This window comes from Chrysemys picta, chromosome 2, assembly GCF_011386835.1.
Source record: "Chrysemys picta bellii isolate R12L10 chromosome 2, ASM1138683v2, whole genome shotgun sequence".
Classification (NCBI taxonomy): domain Eukaryota; kingdom Metazoa; phylum Chordata; order Testudines; family Emydidae; genus Chrysemys; species Chrysemys picta.
The window spans coordinates 51,741,985-51,764,483 of NC_088792.1; the positions used below are offsets into that span (position 1 = coordinate 51,741,985).

At 42.6% G+C, this 22,499-nt stretch overlaps 1 protein-coding gene across 2 annotated transcripts in view; it reads left to right on the forward strand.

Moving 5' to 3' along the window:
• The window catches only part of GLCCI1 (glucocorticoid induced 1), a 98,404-nt gene that overhangs the window by 51,773 nt on the left and 24,132 nt on the right, over positions 1–22,499 (forward strand). Inside the window, exon 4 of one of the 2 annotated variants that reach the window (XM_005299877.4) lies at positions 19,456–19,572. In XM_005299877.4, the coding sequence (XP_005299934.2) occupies positions 19,456–19,572 (117 nt within the window). The remainder of the gene's footprint in view (positions 1–19,455; positions 19,573–22,499) is intronic. The other variant, XM_008163419.4, reaches the window with a different exon arrangement.

Sequence of the window (22,499 nt, forward strand, 5' to 3'; positions counted from 1 at the left end):
GCTCCAAGTTGGACTCCTCTTAGACAGCACTTGACTCACTTCTGTAAGGATTTGTTGACCACCATGTCCATGGACACACCGGATCAGTTCTGACTACTTGGCACCCTGCACTCTGGCACAGACTAACACTTATAACTTTCTGGAGGATATTTGCACCTTTCCTTACCTTCAATCCCCTCTTTTTTCCGGATCTCGTCCTCGTAAGGGACATCTTGACACAAGGACAGAAACCCACCTTAATGAAAAGGAGTTACTCCCCTACTCTGTCCATAAATTGGCATCTTCATCTGCTGTTACTGATGACATCCCTGATGTAGCCAGAATCTCCCTTCTCGTTGGCTGAATCCAACGTCTCAGACAAGTCATCACCTCCACATACAGAGGCTAGCGGTTGGCCTGAACAGAGTCTCTAGGACAGTGGCTCTCAAACTTTTTTCCTGGTGACCCCTTTCACATATCAAGTCTCTGAGTGCGACCCCCCCACCCCTTATAAATTAAAAACACTTTTTTATATATCTAACACCATTATAAATGCTGGAGGCAAAGCGGAGTTTGGGGTGGAGGTTGACAGCTTGTGACCCCCTGAGGGGTCCCAACCCCCAGTTTGAGAAACCCCTGCTCTATGATGTCTCGGACCCATCCTCCAGCCAGACACAATTATCTGGGAAACCGATGGTACCCAATGCCTTGGGGTCCCTCCTTATATAACTAATCCATGGGATCCCTATTTCCCTAAGGACAGATTCCAGGCCATGAACAGCCTGATAAGAGAAGTCACCTACAGACCAGGTCTCTGGCTGCATCGTCCTTTGCTGTCTGTTAGCTCATCTGCCTCCCCTGCACAGGATATGGGCCCATACCATGAGAACACAGGGAATTTCAGTAGTGTCCTTTTCAAGAAGTGCCTATACTGGACATTTGTAGGGCAGCAACCTCTATTTCTTCTGCAAGTGCTGATCCCTATGTGTATTCCATGCATAGGTGATTGGTAAGCAGCATTCACAGGTGCAGGAGTGCGGGAGGGTGTTAAGATGCAGGTGCTATAGATGTCTGTAATTCTGGATCTGCAGAAGAGGTTTGGACTAAAGCATAATGCTTTGTGAAGGTATAGACGGAACTCTAGGTTACTTACCTGTAACTGGAGGATCTTTGAGATGTGTGGTCCCTATTTGTATTCCACTACCTGCCTTCCTTCTCCTCTGCTTTGGATCATTTCTGGATTCACAGTAGAGAAGGAACTAGAGATGTAGTCGGTCTGCACCACCCCTTACGACCTTGGCACTAAGGGCTGGTCTACACTGGGGGGGGGGGGAAACGATCTAAGATATGCAACTTCAGCTACGTGAATAGCGTAGCTGAAGTCAAAGTATCTTAGATCGACTTACCTGGGGTCCACACGGCGCGGGATCGATGTCCGTGGCTCCCCCGTCGACTCCGCTACCACCGCTCGCTCCGGTGGAGTTCTGGAGTCGACAGGGAGCGCATTCGGGGATCGATATATCACATCTTAACGAGACGTGATATATCGATCCCTGATAAATCGATCGCTACCGGCTGATACGGCGGGTAGTGAAGACGTACCCTAAGTATGAGGAGCAACATGGTGCAGCGTGGACCAACGGATGTTACTTGCCAGTTCTCTGATCTCAGATGCATGGAGCAAATGCATACCCACATGTAGAATACAGAAAAGGACCACACATCTTGTAGGATCTCCAGTTACAGGTAACTAACCTCCATCAGTAGCAGGTTGTCATCCTCTTATGTGGACAACTCACTAGGGTGGGGAGGTGAGACATACCTGTTGACCATGGATTTCAGATATTTGCTGACAACAGAGGAATGGTGAGAATCATGAATCTTTGGGTTCCATTCCAGTTTCTGAAAGGGAGTGTGTTCTCCTGGTTACAGATCCTTCTGCCCTTGTTTCCCTCCAAGCTTGTTCCCTTCTTCCCCTGTACCCACCACCCTGTATCTGTCCTTTCTTTTCTTTTTACCCCACCCTCAGCTCCCTATCCAGTCTCCTTGCCCAGCTAGTCCTAGTTTCCTTGTCTGGGCTCCCTAAGCTCCTCAAACCAGTTCTGTTTCTCCCCCCACCCCACCAGGCTCTTTTCCCAGCCAGTCCCAGGCTCTCACTTCCCCCCCATCCCTAATCTCCCCAGGCCTCTAGCATAACCAGTCTGTCAGTTTCCAGTTCTACAGCCAGTCTAGTTCCTAGTTTGCTCCCCCCTTTTTTCCTCTCCTTGGCTTGAAGTTCCAGGGTCTTTGCCCAGCCAGTCCCATTCTCTGTCTCCCAACAAGAGTTGGCTCTTGCCCCGCTCTGAATATAAGCCACCTACCTCCTTCTTCCATCCTGCTTGGGGGCCAGCAGCGCGGGCACAGAAGAGACAATCTCCCTGCTCTCAGTTCCTGTGCTCAGTGTCACAGGAAATGTCTACTCTGCAATTAGACACCTGTGGCTGGCCCATGCCAGCTGACTGGGGCCCACAAGGCTTGGACTGCAGAGCTGTTTAACTGCTGTGTAGACTTCCGGGCTTAGGCTGCAGCCCGAGTTCTGGGACACTCCCACCTCGCAGGATCCTAGAGCCTGGGCTCCAGACCAAGCCCAGAAATATACACTGCAATGAAACAGCTTCACAGCCTGAGCCCAGTCAGTTAGCATGGGCCAGCTGTCGGTTTTTAATTGCAGTAGATATACCCCCCAGTGGCCTGCAGTTGCTGGGAGCAGCAGTTACAGGGAAAATCCTTCTCAGCACCTACAGCACTAAGCTGGAGCATGCCCAGTACAGATAAAATCTTAGAGAACTTAACTGCCAAATTCTGACAAGTATAAACTGAGATTTTTTTTTTCAAAAGTTCGTAACTTGACTGAATTTGGGTAGTTGGATAAACGGAACATTTGGTTGGGCCAGAAACCCATCTCTGACATTGTTTCCTGCACCCCTTATTAATTTCAAGCTCCTGCTCCAAAGCATGGAGGCATGCCAGAGCTTCTCAGTGAAACAGTTGTAAGAATTTTTTTAACATGGGCAAAATGAATTCTCCCCTAATTCCACTCTTTGAAACAGCTGTATCATTTTTGCTGCAACTTTGGTTAAAATAAAATAAGCCTTTTTTGTCAGGGAAAATATCAACTGAAATGGTTACTTTGACATAGTTATAAGTACTGAAAACAAGGACTGCAGCAATGGAGAGAAGTGTGAACCCTGCTAGGCAACTGTATTTCTGTTATTAGTAACATATGTAAAACTACCTTGTGTTTGGGTTTTTGAACTGTATTCTCAATGTGCTTAACCTCTTTGGCAGTCAACAAACTGTTGACATTTTCCATGCTTTGAACGGACAGTTTAGTTTTTTCATTGCTTTTCGTTCCAACAATGATTCCACTAATTCATACCACTTTTAGTTGGCCGGCATTGTGAACTAAGCAAATATTTGTAGGCATATTTTATAATTAGTTTTGTAGAATATACAGTACGTGCTGTCCTATTTTTAAATTTCATTAGTATAGTTAAAATAAAATACAGTTGCTGAAAAGAACTAACCAGGAAAAAATAATCATGATTGAATACTTGCACTAAGCTTAGGGAATATTTTATTTAAAGATACACTGAAAGCTTTTAAAATAATAGAATATGTAGGCTCAAGGTTCCAAATAAATTGTCTCCTAAAAATGACAATTTATAACTAAATCAGATGGTTGAAAATCACTCTGCTCTTGAGTTGCCTATTGTGGTCATCTGCCTGGGTTCCCAGAACTGTGAACCACTGTTACCTCCTCAGCCTCAGCAACTGAGAAATTTGCAGCTGCAAAGCTATGTCAGCTCCCTGAGACACTAGCTTGTCTGTCATGCTGGCAAAATTTTCAGCATTCTGCCAGTCCAAATCTTACCCAGCAGGTAACAATCAGTAAACTCCAGTTCCTGAGTTCCTCAGAGACACCTTTCTGCAGTGCTCAATTCCTCTTATTGTAGCACCCACAAAACCTTACTGAATTTGATGCTCATTCTAAGGGATAGTACACAGCAGTTTATTAATTTAACTGGGGTTGACAAACCTTCCACTTCAATCAAAGTACAGTAACTCCTTGCTTAACGTTGTAGTTATGTTCCTGAAAAATGCTACTTTAAGCAAAACGATGTTGAGCGAATCCAATTTCTCTATAAGAATGAATGTAAATGGGGGGGGGGGGGGTAGGTTCCAGGGAAATGTTTTTTGCCAGACAGATTTATTTTTTTATTTATATAATAAATAAATATATATATATAAATTTATTTATTATATATATATAAATTTAATACTGTATGCAGCAATGATGATTGTGAAGCTTGGTTGAGGTGGTAGAGTCAGAGGGTGGGATATTCCCCAGGGAATGCCTTAGTGCTAAATGATGAACTAGCACTCAGCTGAGCCCTCAAGGGTTAAATGTAGCATCACACTCTACAAGGCAGCATGAATGGAGGGAGGGGAGACAGAATGGCAGAGAGAGACAGAGACATACACCCTGTGTGTGAGAGAGACGCACATTGCCCCTTTAAGTACTCTGACCCCACAGAGTACTTAAAGGCAGCCAGCACATCCCTCAGCCCACGGCACTTCCCGCAGCCCCCATTGGCCTGGAGCGGCGAACCGCAGCCAGTGGGAGCTGCAATCGGCCAAACCTGCGGACGCGTCAGGTAAACAAACTGGCCCGGCCCGTGATGGGCTTTCCCTGAACAAGCGGCGGACCGCCTTTGATTACCGCTGCTGTAATTGATCAGCAACGTTACAACGTTAACCGGGACAACTTTAAGTGAGGCGTTCCTGTACTGAGATGATGTATGGTAAAACATAAGGATGTAAGTTTAGTGATACCAAGTTTAAGCAATAAGGCTAGAAATGATTGCAAACAAGCAAAAGTAAAAATATGTTTCTAAAACTCAACAAACCGGATCTTTTATTCTGAGATGTTTGTCTGACCTCCACAATTCTTCCAGCATGGCTGGCCCGTTCTTTAGCCAGGACCCAACACATGGAGCTCAAAGCAGTTGGTTTCTTTGACTCTTCAGGTAAAGGAGGATTTAGGGGTTCATTCCCCTTCTTTGTATAGTCCAGTAAAACTTTTAAATGTGTTCTTCTGAAGTGTATCCCTAGATAAAGTTCCTTTCTCCTGTTTGGTGTAGACACCATGCTGGCTTCTCTCCTTTTTGTGTTTTTTTTTTTTTTTTTTTTTTACAATGCAAATGATCTTCCTCCAGTCTCTGATATCCATTGTCTTTTGGCCACACCTGACTTTGTTTACACTGGAGACACACTCAAGCAGGCAGAGCCACATTCTTCTGTCTGGGGGGGGGAAAGCTGGTTTGCCTCCTTGGTCTGTTTATAGACTCCAAAACACAATATCACCTTAGCCCATAATTTTACATATAGCATTAATACATACACTTCACAATGACTTTAATCACCAGTGTGTCACCAGTTCACATATACCTTACATGATACCTTTTAGACATTAGATTTAGATTATGACAACAGTGAGTTGGGGTACACTGCGCTGGTCAGGGCAGCTGAAACTTACTCCTAGATACCAGGGAGCCCCTTGCCTTCTGACATTGGGGTGCTCTAGGGTCACGCTTATCATGACACCTGAGCTAAATTTCTGTTTCCCCCCCCCCCCCCAATAGCAACACTTGAGGAATATCACCATCAGCTTAGTGCAGTGCTATAGGTGAAGCTTTCTGTTCTGTTTTGGGTATAGTGAGGCAGTCAGTTATTACAAGACACCCCCAAGCCTGAACTCACATTTTGAATGTTTGAGGGCACTTTTTCTTTTCTCCTCCTTAAAGATTGATCTTTTTGGATTCAAAAAGGATCCTTTTCTTTTCAGCCAATTCTCTATACCTTGTCATTATAATAATGAGGACTGTTTAAGCAGGAGTAAGTGATTGTTTTCAGTGTGGTTTTTTTGTTTGTTTATTTGGGGATGTTGGGTTAAAAAAATTGTGACTAGAGCATGGGAGTTTCTGGTATGTTTGTCTGTGGTTGTTGAACATAATATTTCTTCAATTTTTTTAACACTGTACCGAATTGAGGAATCTTTGCCTAATTAAATTTCTTTAATTCATCTCAAGACCCTGTCAAAAATGTTGTGACATTGGGATGAAGCCCTTGGTAGGGTAATCAATTAGGTATACTTGGTTTTAATTCATTTTCTGTGAAAATGAGCAAATACACTTTCTTTGAAGAGGACAAAATTTCTAAAGTGGCCAAATAATATTGAAATTATGAAGAATTTCCCATATGATCATAGTGATAGTACTTTCAGCTTATATCAAAGCAATCAGTGAAATTTGATTATATTTCAACTTTCCAAATAGTGGTGGGCCCAGGACTTTTGTACTGGCACAATTTTGAAAAAATAATGCAGCCTGTAAGCTTCTCTGTAACAAAAAATGACATCTTCTCTTTATTCAGTTTTTCTTCCCCTCAATTATTTTATAATAATAATATATGGAGATAGCCTATCTCCTAGAACTGGAAGAGACCCCTGATGAGGGCAGATAAGTGGCAGGAAACTCATCACAAGCTGCAGTTAATGCTGCCGATACTGCTTCAAGATCCATGGCAATTGCTATAGCAGGCGTGGCCAAACTGTGGCTTGTGAGCTGCATGTTGTTGTTTTACAGGTAAAGTGCGGCTCACGGAACTCCCCTCCCCCATTCTCCGCCTACCAGACTGGGCAGAGGGGAGCTTGGAGCTTCTGCCCTGTGGCAAGGTGTTGGGACTAGGGGCTTCTACCCTGTACGGAGTGGGGTCTAAGGGCTTTAGCCCCATAGGGGAGTGTCCAGGCAGAAGACATGTGCCCTGGCAAGCATCACCCCGCGGGCCAGGTTGTGCGTGTCCTATGGCTCTTGAACTTCTGAAGATTAGCGTATGCAGCTCAAATGGTCAGTAAGTTTGGCCACTCCTATGCTATAGTGATGCACTAGGAATCTTGGCTACACTCTTCCAGGTTCAGGTACAGAACACCAGGCAAGACTAGCCCTTTGACGTCAGTCTTGTCAACCAGAAGACGTGTCCTTGCATTCACTAAAATATTCCAGGGCCACCTTCCTTTCCCTGGGTATGTATACACTAGTCCTGAAGAGGAAGAACCATAAGCAATCTTACAATCTAAGGTCTTCAGTACAGCCCTTCTGCTACCAGCACTTTTACAAGCCACCTCATAAACAGCAGAAGGTACAAAAATCGATATACGCTGCCCGATCCATCTCTGCTGCAGCTACCTAGCTTCACCCCCAAACCAAAAGATACTTTTGATGGGACAGTCAAGGCGCAAACCAATGTTGATGTCCTCTCCACCTGACTCAGAGAACTGGGAGCCCTAATGGTAGATTCTTCTTAAATAATATTTCATAAAGACAAGGTCTCACTATGACTGGGTCCAAAGTTCACAGCTAAAGTAGTTTTGAAATGTCACGTAAACTAGACTATCCACTTACCTGTCTTCTTCCCAAAACTGCACGCCTCAGAGAAATTAGACTTCATTCCTTTGGCATGAGATGCGCTTTGGCACTTTTATTGGTTAAACAGGTCAGAAAGTCAGTTAGGCTGGCTGTTGCTTGAGGATCCTCCCAGAGAATTTCCAAGTGGATCTATGGCTGTATCCTACTTTATCAGCTGGCACACCTTTCTTCCCCACAGGGGGTATGGGCTCACTGTAAAAAAGCACAGGCAACCTCAAGCATCACTTCAAGAAGTACCTCTGCTTGATATTTGCAAGGCGCAGTAATGTGGAGTTCCAGCCACACGTTCATGAAATATTATGCTTTGGTCCAAGCCTCGTCTGCCTCTGCATCCATGTGAACAGCGGTTCTACAAGATCTATACCACTTGCATCCTCACACTCTCCTCCTCTGGGTACTGCTTGCCAGACATCCACAGTGGAATACACAAAGGAACCAGCACTCAAAGGAAAAATAAGGGGGAAGATACTTATCCTTCATAACTGGATTTCTTTGAGATGTGTGGTCCCTCTCTGTATTCTGCTACTCTCCCTTCTTCCCATTTGCTTTAGAGCCTCTCTGATTTTCAGTAAGCCGAGGAATCAGAGAGGCATCAGTCTGCACTGCCCATTATACCCTCAGCACAGAGCACAAGGAGAGCAAGGCTACAAATGCAGGCCAACAAACATTAGTTGCTAGCATTCTCCGGTCTCGCACATGAAATGCATACGTATCCCACTGTGGAATATAGATAAGAACACATATCGAAGAACTATTGTTATGAAGGGTATGTGGCTTCCTTTTACTCCCACTTTAAGGCCCTTTTACACTGACAGAACAGTAAGAGCCCCAAGTACTTTTTGTATGCTTTCTTGTACCAAGGTAGAAGTGGCGAGTAGTGATCAAAGCCAATTTGAAGAATTGGCTTCAGAAATTCTTCATTTATTATAACCCAAATTAGGGTCTTCTGATCCTTATCCCTCTACCAGTCCATAATTTGTTTCATAATGCCTAATGATATATCTTAGCAAGAGAGAGCTCTCCTTTTATTTAGTATAAATCGAAAGGTTACTGAATAGCAGTACCGTATGTACTCGTTCATAAGCCGAATATTTTTGGGAAAAAGGTGACACATCAAAGAGCGGGGGTTGGCTTATAAACGGGCCTATATCAAAATTTGATGATTTTAAACTTTATAGAATCATTGAATTGAATATCTAATACGTTGTCGTTTTGTTTACCTGGAGCGTCTGCAGGCATGGAGCCCCTCAGCTCCCTGTAGCCGTGGTTCACCGCTCCCAGCCAATGGGAGCTGTGGGAAGTGGCTGGGAACGGCGAACCGCAGCTACAGGGAGCTGAGGGGCTCCATGCCTGCAGACGCTCCAGGTAAACAAAACGTCCCGCCAGGCCAGGAGCCAAAGTTTGCCAACCCCTGAAATATAGGGTTGGCTTATAAAGGGTCATATAGTTTTTGCTATTTTTACCTAACCATCTTGGGGGGGCAGCTTATAAATGAACGGGCTAATGAACAAGTATATACGATATGTTACTATGCTGTGGTGCGCCACTTTCCGCAGCTCCCATTGGCTGGGAACGGCGAACCACGGCTACCGGGAGCTGAGGAGCTTCATGTCTGCAGACACTCCAGGTAAACAAAATGTCCCATCAGCGGCTTACCCTGACAGGCTGGGAGCCAAAGTTTGCCAACCCTTAAATGTAGGGTCGGCTTATGAAAGGGTCATACAGTTTTTGCTATTTTTACCTAACCATCTTGGGGGGCCAGCTTATAAACGAATGGGCTAATGAACGAGTATATACAATATGTTACTATGCTGTGGTGTCCACCTAGACTTCAGAGGTGAAATTCAATAAGCAAAAAAATAACGTTAGTGAACATTCGAACAAGGATCATGACAAATACTAGTTATTTGTGAGATAGTAGATAGTATGATTCTAATTATTTTGTAAATGTAACAATATTAAAATATTCTGAGATAGGATCAACTTCTTCATAATTGAAGTCTAATGATCCCATAATTATAAATGGCAGTGTGGATGGAAGGAATAATGCTAGCAACTTCTAAGTGTAAAGATATTGATCGTGCAGAAAAGGAAACCCACAGATTCTGTGGTAGCAGCAAATAGATTTTGTAATTTCAGGAAATTAGCAGATCTAGGAAGAATAGATTGTCAATGTAATTGTCTGTTTCAGGACATTTGGCCATCATAATTTGAATGCCTAACAGAAAAATGCAGATGAGTTTGTCATACTATTATTTTCTGTGTCCTGAAAGAGCTGATACCTGTCTGTCTGGTACTGTTCATTTTTAATTGTTCACGTGTAGTTTTTTTTTTCCTTTGATTTGAATTTTCTCTTACTTTATTACATGTTTTCTGTCCAACATTTTTCAAATATGTCAAACAGTCCCAGTGGAAAGATGGAATTGACTATTAGCTTGGAAAGAAAAGTTTGAAAATTTCGTTAATGATTGGACACTTTCTGGGATTTGAATTAGGCGAAGACCTAGTATTTAGACATCTTGATACCACAGCAGATACAGCCTTGGGATGCACATTTCAGAGCATAAATAGAAATAACTTACTGTTCTTCTTTGGCGCCCTGCACTCGTAATCAGAGATTTGTAGTAGCAGTGCCCAGTTGGGCCATGCACGCGCAGTAGCCGTCTCGCACCGCTCCAAGTGGTTACATTGTAGTGCGCAGCCAACCCTCCCCCAGGTCCTTCTCTACTGCCTTTGGCTTGAGTCAGAGCGACAGCAGCACTGTATCTTACCTCAGATAAGCTTAATAGTTCATAGTTGTTCCTGATAGTGTTAGCTTAGTTGTAGTTAGCTACTCTATTCCCTTGTCCTTTACATTTTATCTTTTACTTTTATTTTTTTCTCTTAAAAAAAATTATATATCTTTCTTTTTCCACACACTCCGATTCCGGAACCGTTCGGAGACCGTCTGTCACTATACTACCCAATATGGAACACCATCACAACAGACAAATGGGTTCTAGAGATTATCTGGAACAGCTACTCCATCCCCTTTATTTCTATCCCACCTACTCACTCCCCCTCCCTGTCCCTCTTTAAGGACCACTCTGATGAACATCTGTTACAACAGGAAATAAACCATCTCTTACAATTAGGTGTCGTGGAATCCATGCCATCTCAACACGGGGGAGAGGTTTTTATTTCCATTACTTTCTTACTCAGAAAAAGAGCTGCAGGTGGAGACCAGTCTTGGATTTACGAAAACTCAACAAATTAGTGACAATGGTGACTCTATCCACAATAATTCTGGCATTAGAGAAAGGGGATTGGCTCTTGGCCCTCAACTTCCAGGACGCTTATTTCCATATTACCATTCACCTGTCACACAGAAGATTCCTGAGATTCATCCTAGGGCATCAACATTTCCAATACAGAGTACTACTCTTTGGCCTGTCCACTGCCCTAAGAGTTTTTTCCAAGGTTCTCACTGTCATTGCAGCTCACCTCCACAGACAAGGAGTGATGATATTTCCATACATAGATGACTGCCTGATAAGGGCATCAATGCAGCAAGGAGCAATAAACGCCATGCAGACCATGATAACCCTGTTCACGGACCTCGGATTGCAAATAAATGTACCGAAGTGCCCACTGGTTTCTGTTCAACCATTAGAATTCATAGGACTGTCTCACAGCAGTGTTACGCCAACCATGCTTTCTCACTCTAGTCAACTTAATTTCAGCGGTGATGGACAGCCCGCAAACATCTGCCAGAACATGTTTACAACTCTTGGGGCACATGTTGGCGACAACGTTTGTTGTAAAAGATGCCAGATGCCACATGATATGCTTAGGCCTGGCTTCGAACAGTGTATATACCCCCCCACACACACACACTCTCTCACACACACACACACTCTCTCTCTCTCTGACACCTCAGAATGCCATGCAGGGTAAAAGACTCACTAACATGGTGGACACAACCACAGAACGTCTGCTCAGGAATCCCTTTCCAACAAAAAGTTCCACCCGTGACCGTCATGACAGACGTGTCCCCTGTAGGTTGGGCACATCTATGCGACAATACAATCCAAGGCCGCTAGTCCCCAGCGGAGTCCAACCTGCACATAAACTTATTGGAGCTAAGGATAGTCCAAAATGCACGCGAGCACTTTTTCCATTTAATCAAGAACAATGCCATCAAGATCCCTTTGGACAATATAGCATGCGTGTTCTATATAAATTGCTAAGGGGGAGAATGATCATACCCCCTATGTACAGAAGCAATACACCTCTGGAATTGGTGCATCACCAACCACATAGAGATATCGGCTTTCTGTCAGAATACAACAGTGGATCAACTAAGCAGGGATTTTTCCACAAACCCACAAGTGGAAGATGGATCCCAGAATTCTCAAAGCTATATTCAAACTATGGGGGTTCCCCACCATAGATCTCTTTTGCAAAAGGTCAGATTTCCACGTGCCCACAATATTGGTCCCAGGCCAGATTGGGAAATCACTCACTAGGCTACACGCTCCTCATAAAATGGGAGGTGCCAGTGATGAATGCATTTCCTCTGACCCCATTCCTGAGCCGAGGCATTCACAAGATCAGGCAGGACAAATCCAGGATCATTTTCATTGCACCCACATGGCCTAGACAAATGTTCCCATACCTGTGACAGATGGCAGTGAAACCGCCTCGAACCCTTCCCTTAGTGCCTCACCTTCTGTCACAGAATGCAAGGTGTGTCCGTGACCCCAACCTCCGAGTACTCCATCTCAAGGCCTGGTTACTCCATGGCTGATGGGGGTCGAGAAGGACTGTTCTGAGGAAGTGAAAGACGTACTACGGAACAGTCGGAGAATAAGCACAAGAAAGACATATATTCATAAGTGGAAATGATTCTGCACTTGGTGTCAGGACAAACAGATCTTTCATAGTCGGCCCCACTACCAAGAATCCTCGACTATATACTGGGGTTTAAAAAATCGGGGCTATCCACAAGCTACATCAGAGTACATTTGGCTGCCATCACCTCCTTCCACGACAAGGTGGACGGAGTCCCTAACTTTGCTCACCCGACAATTAAACGCTTTCTTAAAGGCATACAAAACACTTATCCCACACTAAGAAACCCTACTCCCATGTGGGATCTCAACCTTTTTCTACATGGTCACATGAGAAAACTGTTTGAACTCCTTGCAACTTGCTCTTTGTTGCACTTATCAATGAAGGTGGCTTTCCTCATTGCTATCAAGCTCGCAAGACGAGTGGGAGAATTAGGTGCCCTAATGGCACACCCACTTTATACTACATTCTTTAAGGATAAAGTAATCCTACGTTCGCATCCTAAGTTCATACCCAAGGTTGCCTCTCCTGTTCATTTAAATGAGCCCATTTACTTACCTATATTTTTCCCGAAGCCACTTGCTGACGGGAGGGAGGCCTCACTCTATACGCTAGATGTTCACAGAGCTTTCTACATAGAACAAAAACATTCAGAAAATCATCTCAACTATTCTGTTTCCATAACAGACCGCTCGAAGGGCCAAACAATCTCAAAACAGAGTATCCAAATGAATATCTGGATGTATCCATTTGTGCTACCAAAACAACAATCTGTAATTCCCACCAGGCATTCGCATGCACTCCACGAGCGTTATCAACATCTGTGGCCCTTCTCAATAATGTACCTATCGCTGACATTTGCAAAGCAGCTACCTGGGCATCAGCCCATACTTTTACTAAACACTATGCTTTGGAACAACAATCAGCAGCAGATGCTCAGTGTTATCCACCATCAACTCCGAAGCCCCTTCCCTTCACTGAGGGGCACTGCTCTGCAGTCACCTAAAGTGGAGCACCCACAGGGATACTTCTTGAAGAAGAGGAGGTTACTCACCTTGTGCAGAAACTGAGGTTCTTCGAGATGGGTGCTCCACTACCCTCCCTCCGCCCTTCTGCTTTGGAGTTTCATACCAATTCTCTGGGGTAGAGAAGAAACTAGGGGTCGTATGGCTGTGCACTGCTATATAACCACTCGGAGCAGTGCGAGACGGCTACGGCATGTGCGCGGCCCAAAATATCAAGGGAGACTACGTCAGGCTGAGGAAGGTACATAAGGAAATGGAGGGTCAGGTGATCTTCAGTGGGATTCTGCCTGTCCCTAGAGGAGGAGAACGAAGGTGAGACAAGATTATGATGATCAACAGATGGCTCAGGCAGTGGCGCAATAAGGAGGGCTTTCAGATGTTTGACCACTGGGAGGCATTCATGGACAGAGGACAGTTCTCATGGGATAGACACCATCTGAGTAGGGAGTGAAATAGACTTCTGGGATAGAGATTGACATAAATCAATAAGCTTTAAAGTAGGAACTCAGGGGAGATGGTTGGGAGATTCTCATGAAATCTCCACATCTGATTTTAACATTGAGAGGGAGGAAAATCAAGTATGAAATGATACAGCAACGGAGAAGGGAACAGCAGTGGGTAGGAGAATGGACATTAAAAGGAAGTATAATGCTGATACCAGTCAGGTAGGTGATACTGGCAGTAGAATGACAACACTTAATCGGATGAGGAAAATTGGTGAAGCCAAGCAGCAACAATTGAGATGTTTGTACACCAATGCAAGGAGCCTGGGTAGCAAAATGGAGGAACTAAAACTACTGGTGCAGAAATTGAAACCAGATATTGTAGCAATAACAGAAACATGGTGGAATAGTAGCTATGACTGGATTACAGGTATTGAAAGATATGTGCTGTTCAGGAAAGACAGAAATAAAGGCAAAGATGATGGAGTAGCATTGTATATTAATGATGAGGTAGATTGTAAAGAAATTAGAAATGATGGAATGGGTAAGACAGAGTATATTTTTGGGCCAAAATCACGTTAGGGAAGAAAGCTGCTGGAGGTTCCCCAATATAGTGCTTGGGGTGTGCTACCGACCGCCAGGATCCGATTTGGTTATGGATAGAGACCTATTTAATGTTTTTAATGAAATAAATACTACTGGGAATTGTGTGATTATGGGAGACCTTAACTTCCAGATATAGATTGGAGGACAAGTGCTAATAATAATAGTAGGGCCCAGATTTTCCTGCATGTGATAGCTGACAGATTTCTTCATCAAGTAGTTGCTGAACCAACAAGACGTGATGCTATTTTAGATTTGGTATTGGTGACTAGTGAGGACTTCATAGAAGAACTGGTTTTAGAGGACAATCATTGTTTGAGTGATCATGAGCTAATTCAGTTTAAACTAAATAGAAGGATAAGCAAAAATAGATCTGCAACAAGGGTCCTTTTGTTTTCAAAAGAGCTCATTTTAAAAAATTAAGGGAATTTGTTAGGGAAGTTGACTGGACTGAAGAACTCAAGGGTCTGAATGTAGAGGAGGCTTGGAATTACTTTGTCAAAGTTGCAGAAGCTATTTGAAGCCTATATCCCAAGCAAGCGGAAAAATTAATAGGGAAGGGTTGCAGACCAAGATAGATGAGCAAGGATCTCAAACAGATGATTAAAAGGAAGCCTACAAGGAATGGATCATGGGAGGGATCAGCAAGGAAAGCTACCTCTTGGAGGTTAGAACATGTAGGGATCAAGTGAGAACTGTCAAAAGCCAAGCAGAGTTGGACCTTGCAAAGGGAATTAAAACCAATTGTAAAAGGTTCTATAGCTCTACAATAAGAAAAAAACAAGGAAAGAAGTGGGACTGCTAAATGCTGAGGATGGGGTAGAGTTTAAAGATTGTCTAGGCATGGCCTGATACCTAAACAATTACTTCACCTCAGTTTTTAATGAGGCTAATGAAGAGCTTAGGAGTAGTGGCAGGGTGGCTAATGGCAACGAGGATATGGAGGTAGAAATTACCACATCTGAGGTGGAAGTTGAATTCAAACATCTTAATGGGACTAAATCGGGGGTGGAGGGAGGCAGATTATCTCCAGACAAGAATATTAAAGGAACTGGCCCATGAAATTTGCAAGTTCAATAGCAAGGATTTTAATGAATCTGTAAACTTGGGGGTTGTGCCCTATGACTGAAGAATTGCTAATATTGTTCATGGTTTTTTTAGAAAAAAGTGATCCAGGAAACTACAGGCCTGTTAGTTTTACCTCAATTGTATGAAAGGACTTGGAACAAATTTTGATAGAGAAAGTTGTTAAGACATAGAGGTAAATAGTAATTGGGATAAAATACAACATGATTTTACAAAAAATAAATCATGCCAGACCAATATGATTTCCTTCTTTGAGAAGATAACTGATTTTTTTAGACTAAGGAAAGGCAGTAGATCTAATCTACCTTGATTTCAGTATGGCATTGGAGAAGATGGGGATTAATCTGAGAATTAAACTGAGAAGGTGGATAAGGATCTGGTTAAAGGGGAGAGTATAGTGGGTCATACTGAAAGGTGAACTGTCAGGCTGGAGGGAGATTACTAGAGGAGTTCTTCAGGGATTGATCTTGGGACTAATCTTATTTATTTAACATTTTTATTACTAACCTTTGCACAATAAGTGTGTGTTAATAAAATTTGTGGATGACACAAAGTTGGGAGGTATTGCCAATACAGAGGAGGACCGTAATATCATACAAGAAGATCTGGATGATCTTGTAAACTGGAGTAATAGAAATGGGATGAAATTTAGTAGTTCAGAGTTCAAGGTCATGCATTTTGGGGACTAAAAACAAGAATTTTTGCTATAAAATGGGGATTTAATAGTTGGAAGCAACGGAGGGGAGAAAGACCTGGGTGTAATAGTCTATCACAGGATGACCATGTGCTGTCAATGTGATGTGGCCGTGAAAAAGTCTAATGCAGTCCTAGGTTGCATCATGTGAGGTATTTCCAGTAGAGACAGGGAAGTGTTAGTATCATTATACAAGGCACTGATGAGACCTCATCTGGAATACTGTGTGAAGTTCTGGTCTCCCTGTTTAAGAAAGATGAATTCAAACTGGAACAGGTGCAGAGAAGATCTATTAGGATGATCTGAGGAATGGAAAACCTACCTTCTGGGGGGAGACTCCAAGAGCTTGGCTTGTTTAGCCTAACTAAAAGTAGGCTTAGGAGAGAGACAGTTGCTCTCTATAAATACATTGGAGGGATAAATACCAGGAAGGGAGAGGAGTTATTTAAATTAAGTGCCAGTGTGGACATAAGAACAAATGGCTATAAACTGGCCATCAACAAGTTTAGGTTTGAAAATAGGCAAAGGTTTCTAACCATCTGAGGAATGAAGTTCTGGAACAGCCTTTCAAGGTGAGCATGGGGGCAAAAAACCTAACTGGCTTCAAGACTGAGCTTGATAAGTTTATGGAGGAGATGGTATGATGGGACTGCCTACAATGGCATGTGGCCCATCAGCGACTACCAGTAGCAAAAATCCCCAGCAGCTGGAGAAGAGACACTAGATGGGGAGGGCTCTGAGTTACTACACACAATTCTGTCCCAGGTATCTGCCTGGTGGGTTTTGCCCACATGCTCGCGGTCTAACTGATGAGCATATTTGGGGTCAGGAAGGAATTTTCCCCCGAGTCAGATTGACGGAGACCCTAGGAGGTTTTTGCCTTCCTCTGCAGCAAGGGTCATGGGTCACTTGCAGGTTTAAACTATTGTAAATGGTTAATCCTCTGTAACTTGAATTCTTTAAACCATGATTTGAAGACTTCAGTAACTCAGCCAGAGGTTAGGGGACTACTACACAAGTGGGTAGGTATCAGAGGGGTAGCCGTATTAGTCTGTATCCACAGAAACAATGAGGAGTCTGGTGGCATCTTAAAGACTAGCAGATTTATTTGGGCATAAGCGTTCGTGGGTAAAAAACCCCACTTCTTCAGATGCATGGAGTGAAAATTACAGATGCAGGCATAAATATACTAACACATGAAGAGAGGGGAGTTATCTTATGAGTGGAGAACCAATGTTGACAGGCCACTTCAGTCAGGGTGGATGTGATCCACTCCCAATAATTGATTAGGCGGTGTCAATACCAAGAGAGGGAAAATTGCTTTTGTGTGAGCCAGCCACTCCCACTCCCTATTCAAGCCCAAATTAATGGTGTTAAATTTGCAAATGAATTGTATCGCTGCAGTTTCTCTTTGAAGTCTGTTTTTGAAGTTTTTTTGTTGAAGTATGGCTACTTTTAAATCTGTTATAAAATGTCCAGGGAGATTGAAGTGTTCTCCTACTGGCTTTTGTATGCAACCATTCCTGATGTCTGATTTGCGTCCATTTATTCTTTTATGTAGAGACTGTCCGGTTTGGCCAATGTACATGGCAGAGGGGCATTTCTGGCACATGATGGCATATATCACATTAGTAGATGTTCAGGTGAATGAGCCCCTGATGTTGTGATTCATGTTGTTGGGTCCTCTGATGGTGTCGCTAGAGAGGATATGGGGCCAGAGTAGGCAACGGGGCTTGTTACAGGGATTGGTTCCTGGGTTAGTGTTTCTGTGGTGTGGTGTGTAGTTGCTGGTGAGTATTTGCTTCAGGTTGGGGGGCTGTCTGAAGCAAAGACTGGCCTGCCTCCCAAGAGAGTGAGGGATTGTTTTCCAGGATAGGTTGTAGATCGTTGATGTGCTGGAGAGGTTTTAGCTGTGGGCTGTACGTGGTGGCCAGAGGCGTTCTGTTATTTTCCTTGTTGGGCCTGTCCCGTCGTAGGTGACTTCTGGGTACCCCTCTCGCTCTGTCAATCTGTTTCCTCACTTCCCCAGGTGGGTATTGTAGTTTTAAGTGGGTAGGTGAAGTTCTGTGGTTTGCAATGTACAGGAGGTCAGACTAGATGATCATGATGGTCCCTTCTGACCTTAGTCTTAATGTAGTCTCTATATGCTGCTCCCTTTTTGTTTCTGGTGATTTGTGCAGTAATCTCCGTTTTGTGTACTGTTAGTAAATGCTGTAAATAGAATTTTCTTCAAAAAGTCATATTTATAGGAATCTCCTCCAAATCACCTTCTGGTAGCATGTTACCCAAGAAGGAATCTGTGTAGTACAATAGGAACTGCTCTGCCTTACTTCAGCTATGCAGACAGGACAGCGTTTGAATTTAGCATGTTGAAATCATTGTCTCATCTCATGGATCCAGGGAGATTGAACACAAAGAGTGCAAAATGATGTGTCCCATACAATGGAACATAAGTCTTAGCGCACAGACACAGTCTTTAAAGATTAGATGTGTTTAAAAGATTTACTGTATTCAATCAGAAGTTATTGGGCTAGATGTAGGGATCCTTGGGTGAAATTCTGTAACGTATTATGCAGCAGGTCAGAGTAAATGACCAATAATGGTCATGGTCCCTTTTCACCTTAAAATGTGTGAATCTTTGAATAGGCAGCACTGTATAGTTTGTTTTTATTTGTGTTTTTTTTTTTTAAATCATCAGCACTTTGCCAAAGAGAATTGGTCTGCATGGGGCAATTTTAAAATAGCATTGTAAAATAGGCTAAAGGTGTGCTAGATAGCTTTTCTGAAGTGAAGCAGTGCATGTTAGTTGTCAGAATTTGAAGACTTTTGTCAGTAATGGTGGGAAATATCAATGATAAACATGGTTCTGTTTAGGACCAGGGAAATCTACAAAGTCTGTAAATTATTTTCTCTGATGTCAAACCAGTTGAGAAGCAACAAAATCTGACAAAAGGCCAGAGTCCGGAGGAATGATTGTGGTTTGCATCTATTATTAGGGTTTATTTTGCACCTGAGAAAATTCAGCATTTAAATTGAGTTTGCCTTCAAATTCAGATTTTTGATTAGGCAAGTATTTTGAAAAAGAATGTAATGTATAGGCCAAATGATTGATGACTGTGCTGCAAGAAGCAGCAGACTTGTTCCTTTATAAAATGCTCTAGAAAATATTTAATTTTCTTTTGTCCATGATACTGCTTGATATAAGTAAAGATATAAGCAGTTACCTTTGTCACATCTCATCTTACCTTGATTTTATGTCTTTCCAGCAGATTGCCAAATTGAGGCAGCAGCTCCAACGCAGCAAACAGAGCAGTCGTCACAGTAAAGAAAAAGAACGTCAGTCACCGCTCCATGGCAACCATATAGCAATCAGTCAGACTCAGGTAAGCAGTTCACTGCTAGTATCAGCAACCTTTTTTTTTTTTTTTTTTTTTTTAAACAAAATTAAGAGAATAGCCTTCTGTTTCTTTCCATTTCTCCTTTGGTTCCCTTCCCGTGTTTTAAGTCATGTTGAAATGCTTAACACAGATTGATGTCATGGGTGCTACTGGGATTTTATCCCAAAATCACAATCATATAATAAAAAAGAGAACTGTGCCAAGAAAGCAACTTATGCCTCCTGTAAATGTTGAAAGATACTCTTTAAAAACTCTTCTCAAAAATACTCCTGCAGTCAGACATCGCATCAGCAAAAGGCTTCAGTGGTTGAGCTGGGACTACTTGTTATCTCCTTATGTCCATTTGACCACTGCCAGTTAACATCCTGGGAACACTGGCTGTCTCTCACCTCCAAGGAATGCCACTGCTGCCAGTGCAGCAGCTGGGTTCTGGGAGGGCAAGCTGGTCTTACCTACCCTTGTCCTTTTCTCCATTGGATCACTGTCACTGAGATGTTTGGGATCTCTGGGTCCAGTGGCAGTCTACTTCCACATACCTCCATAATTTGAGGATGTTAAAAGATCCTCAGAAACTTACTCATCACCATGGCTAGCTGCAACATTAGCAAGGACACATCTTCACAACAACAGAGAAGGTTACGGGTGACTTGATCACAGCTTGTAAGTAGCTATATGTGGAACAAAATTTTGATAAGAGAGTTTTCAATCTAGCAAATGAAGGTGTAACAAGATTCAGTGACTGGAAGTTGAAGCTAGACAAATTCAGACTGGGAAATAAGGCAGAGGGTTTTTTTAGCAGGATGGATTGGAACAATTTACTAAGGGTTGTGGTGGATTCTCCATCACTGGCAATTTTTAAATTTAGATTGGATGTTTTTCAGCAAGTTGCACTCTGGTGCAAACAAGATTAATTCAGAGAAGTTCTATAGCCTGTGTTATGCAGGTGATCAGATTAGACGATCACAGTGGTTCCTTCTGGCCTTATAGTTGGAGCCCTGTGTAAATCACAATTTTTATTTTTAGAAAATTCACTACAGTGTAAATGATAAAGTATTTGATTTCATGGAGATTGTAGGAAATGAATTTTACAACTAAATTTAGTCAATTTGAAGGATGGACTGACCTTTAGAAGTAACACTAGTGAGTTTAAAAGATGGAATGAAACTGACTAACATTACTTATAAGTAACACACTACTAGCTGCATTTGTTCTCACGACTACTAAGTGCCCCTTTCCAATCCTCCTGTCCTCTGAACCATTGCTCCATCTCTTCTCCCCTCCCTTTGCGCTTCTATATGCCTTCCCCTTAGACAAGCATCTAAATTGGGCTCATCCCATAAAAAAATAAGTACAGGCAGTTTCAGTTTTTCAGTGTAAAAAATTCTTCTTCTTCTTTTGTTTTAATCCTATCAAATGGGATCTGCTGTACAAGTCCTCTCCCTCCAAAGTGCTATGCTCAATGCCATATTCTCTATCACACCACATACTAACATGTCTTCCTTTATAACATCCCACCACTTCTTGGGCAACCTCTGTCTTTTTCCTTCTGTCTTGATCGGGAGGACTGTCTTACCACATAGTAGTTAGAACTGCGCTTTATATGACCAAAACATCTGAGCCTGTATTCCCTCATTTTATTTTCATTTATGAATGTTACATTGAGCATGTACCTGTCCGTTATATTATTTGTTGAATAGTATGAATGTCACATTGCTCTAACGTACTCATTCTTTACGTGGTCTTTCTTGCTTACACCAGTCATCCATGTCAACATTTGCATTTTTGTGGAACAGATCATTTGTTCATGTTTCTTCTTTGTTGTCCAATACTCAGCACTATACATTAAAACTGGACAAACTGCTGTTTTATAGACTTTCCCTTTTAATTTTATTGGTATCTTCCTGTCACATACTAAACCACTTATCTCTCTCCATTTGAGGTAGGCATTTATTATCCTAGCTCTAATTTCATCCTTCATTTCCCCTGATTCAAGAACCCAGATATTTGAAACTGTGTGTTTGGTATTCTCTGCCCATTTAGTTTCAAGAATAATTTTTCAGTGTTCACATTATTAAAATTACATACTCTGTTTATCCTCTGCTTATTTTGAGCACGTTTCTCCAACACATCTCTCAATTTATCAGGATTTATCAGTGTACAAAATAACCATTAAAAAAAGGTGAATTGATAGTCAAGTTCTTGCTTAGACTAGAAACGTATACATTTTTTGTCGTCCCCTTCTTCCTTCCCATTGTTTGTGTCCTCACTTGTTATGGGGGTATGTCCAGATTTAGATTGACAAGGTGGATGAGCTAACATCTTTTATTGGACCAACTGCTGTTGATGAATGAGACAACCTTTTGAGCTTACACAGCTTTTCTTCAGGTCTGGGTTCGGTGTAAACTCAAAAGCTTGTCTCTTTCACAACAGAAATTGGTCCAATAAAAGATATTACTTCACCCTCTTTGTCGCTCTAATACAGGGGTTCTCAAACTGGGGTCAGGACCCCTTGGGGGGTCGTGAGGTTATTACGTGGGGGGTCACCAGCTGTCAGCCTCTACCCCAAACCCCACTTTGCCTCCAGCATTTATAACGGTATTAAATATATAAAAAAGTGTTTTTAATTTATAAGGGGGGGGGGTCGCACTCAGAGGCTTGCTTTGTGAAAGGGGTCACCAGTACAAAAGTTTGAGAACCACTGCTCTAATATCCTAGAACCAAAATGGCTTCAACGTCACTGCAAACAAATTTAGGCTGGAAGCTCTTTGGGAATAGGGACTATTTCTTTCTTGTCTGTAAAATGCCCTACACAATTATGGTGTTGTATAAATAAATGTTTCTCTTTCCTTGTTCCTTAATACTTGTGAAATGTACATGGAAACAAGATCTTGGTTCTTTAGTATATCTGTTCT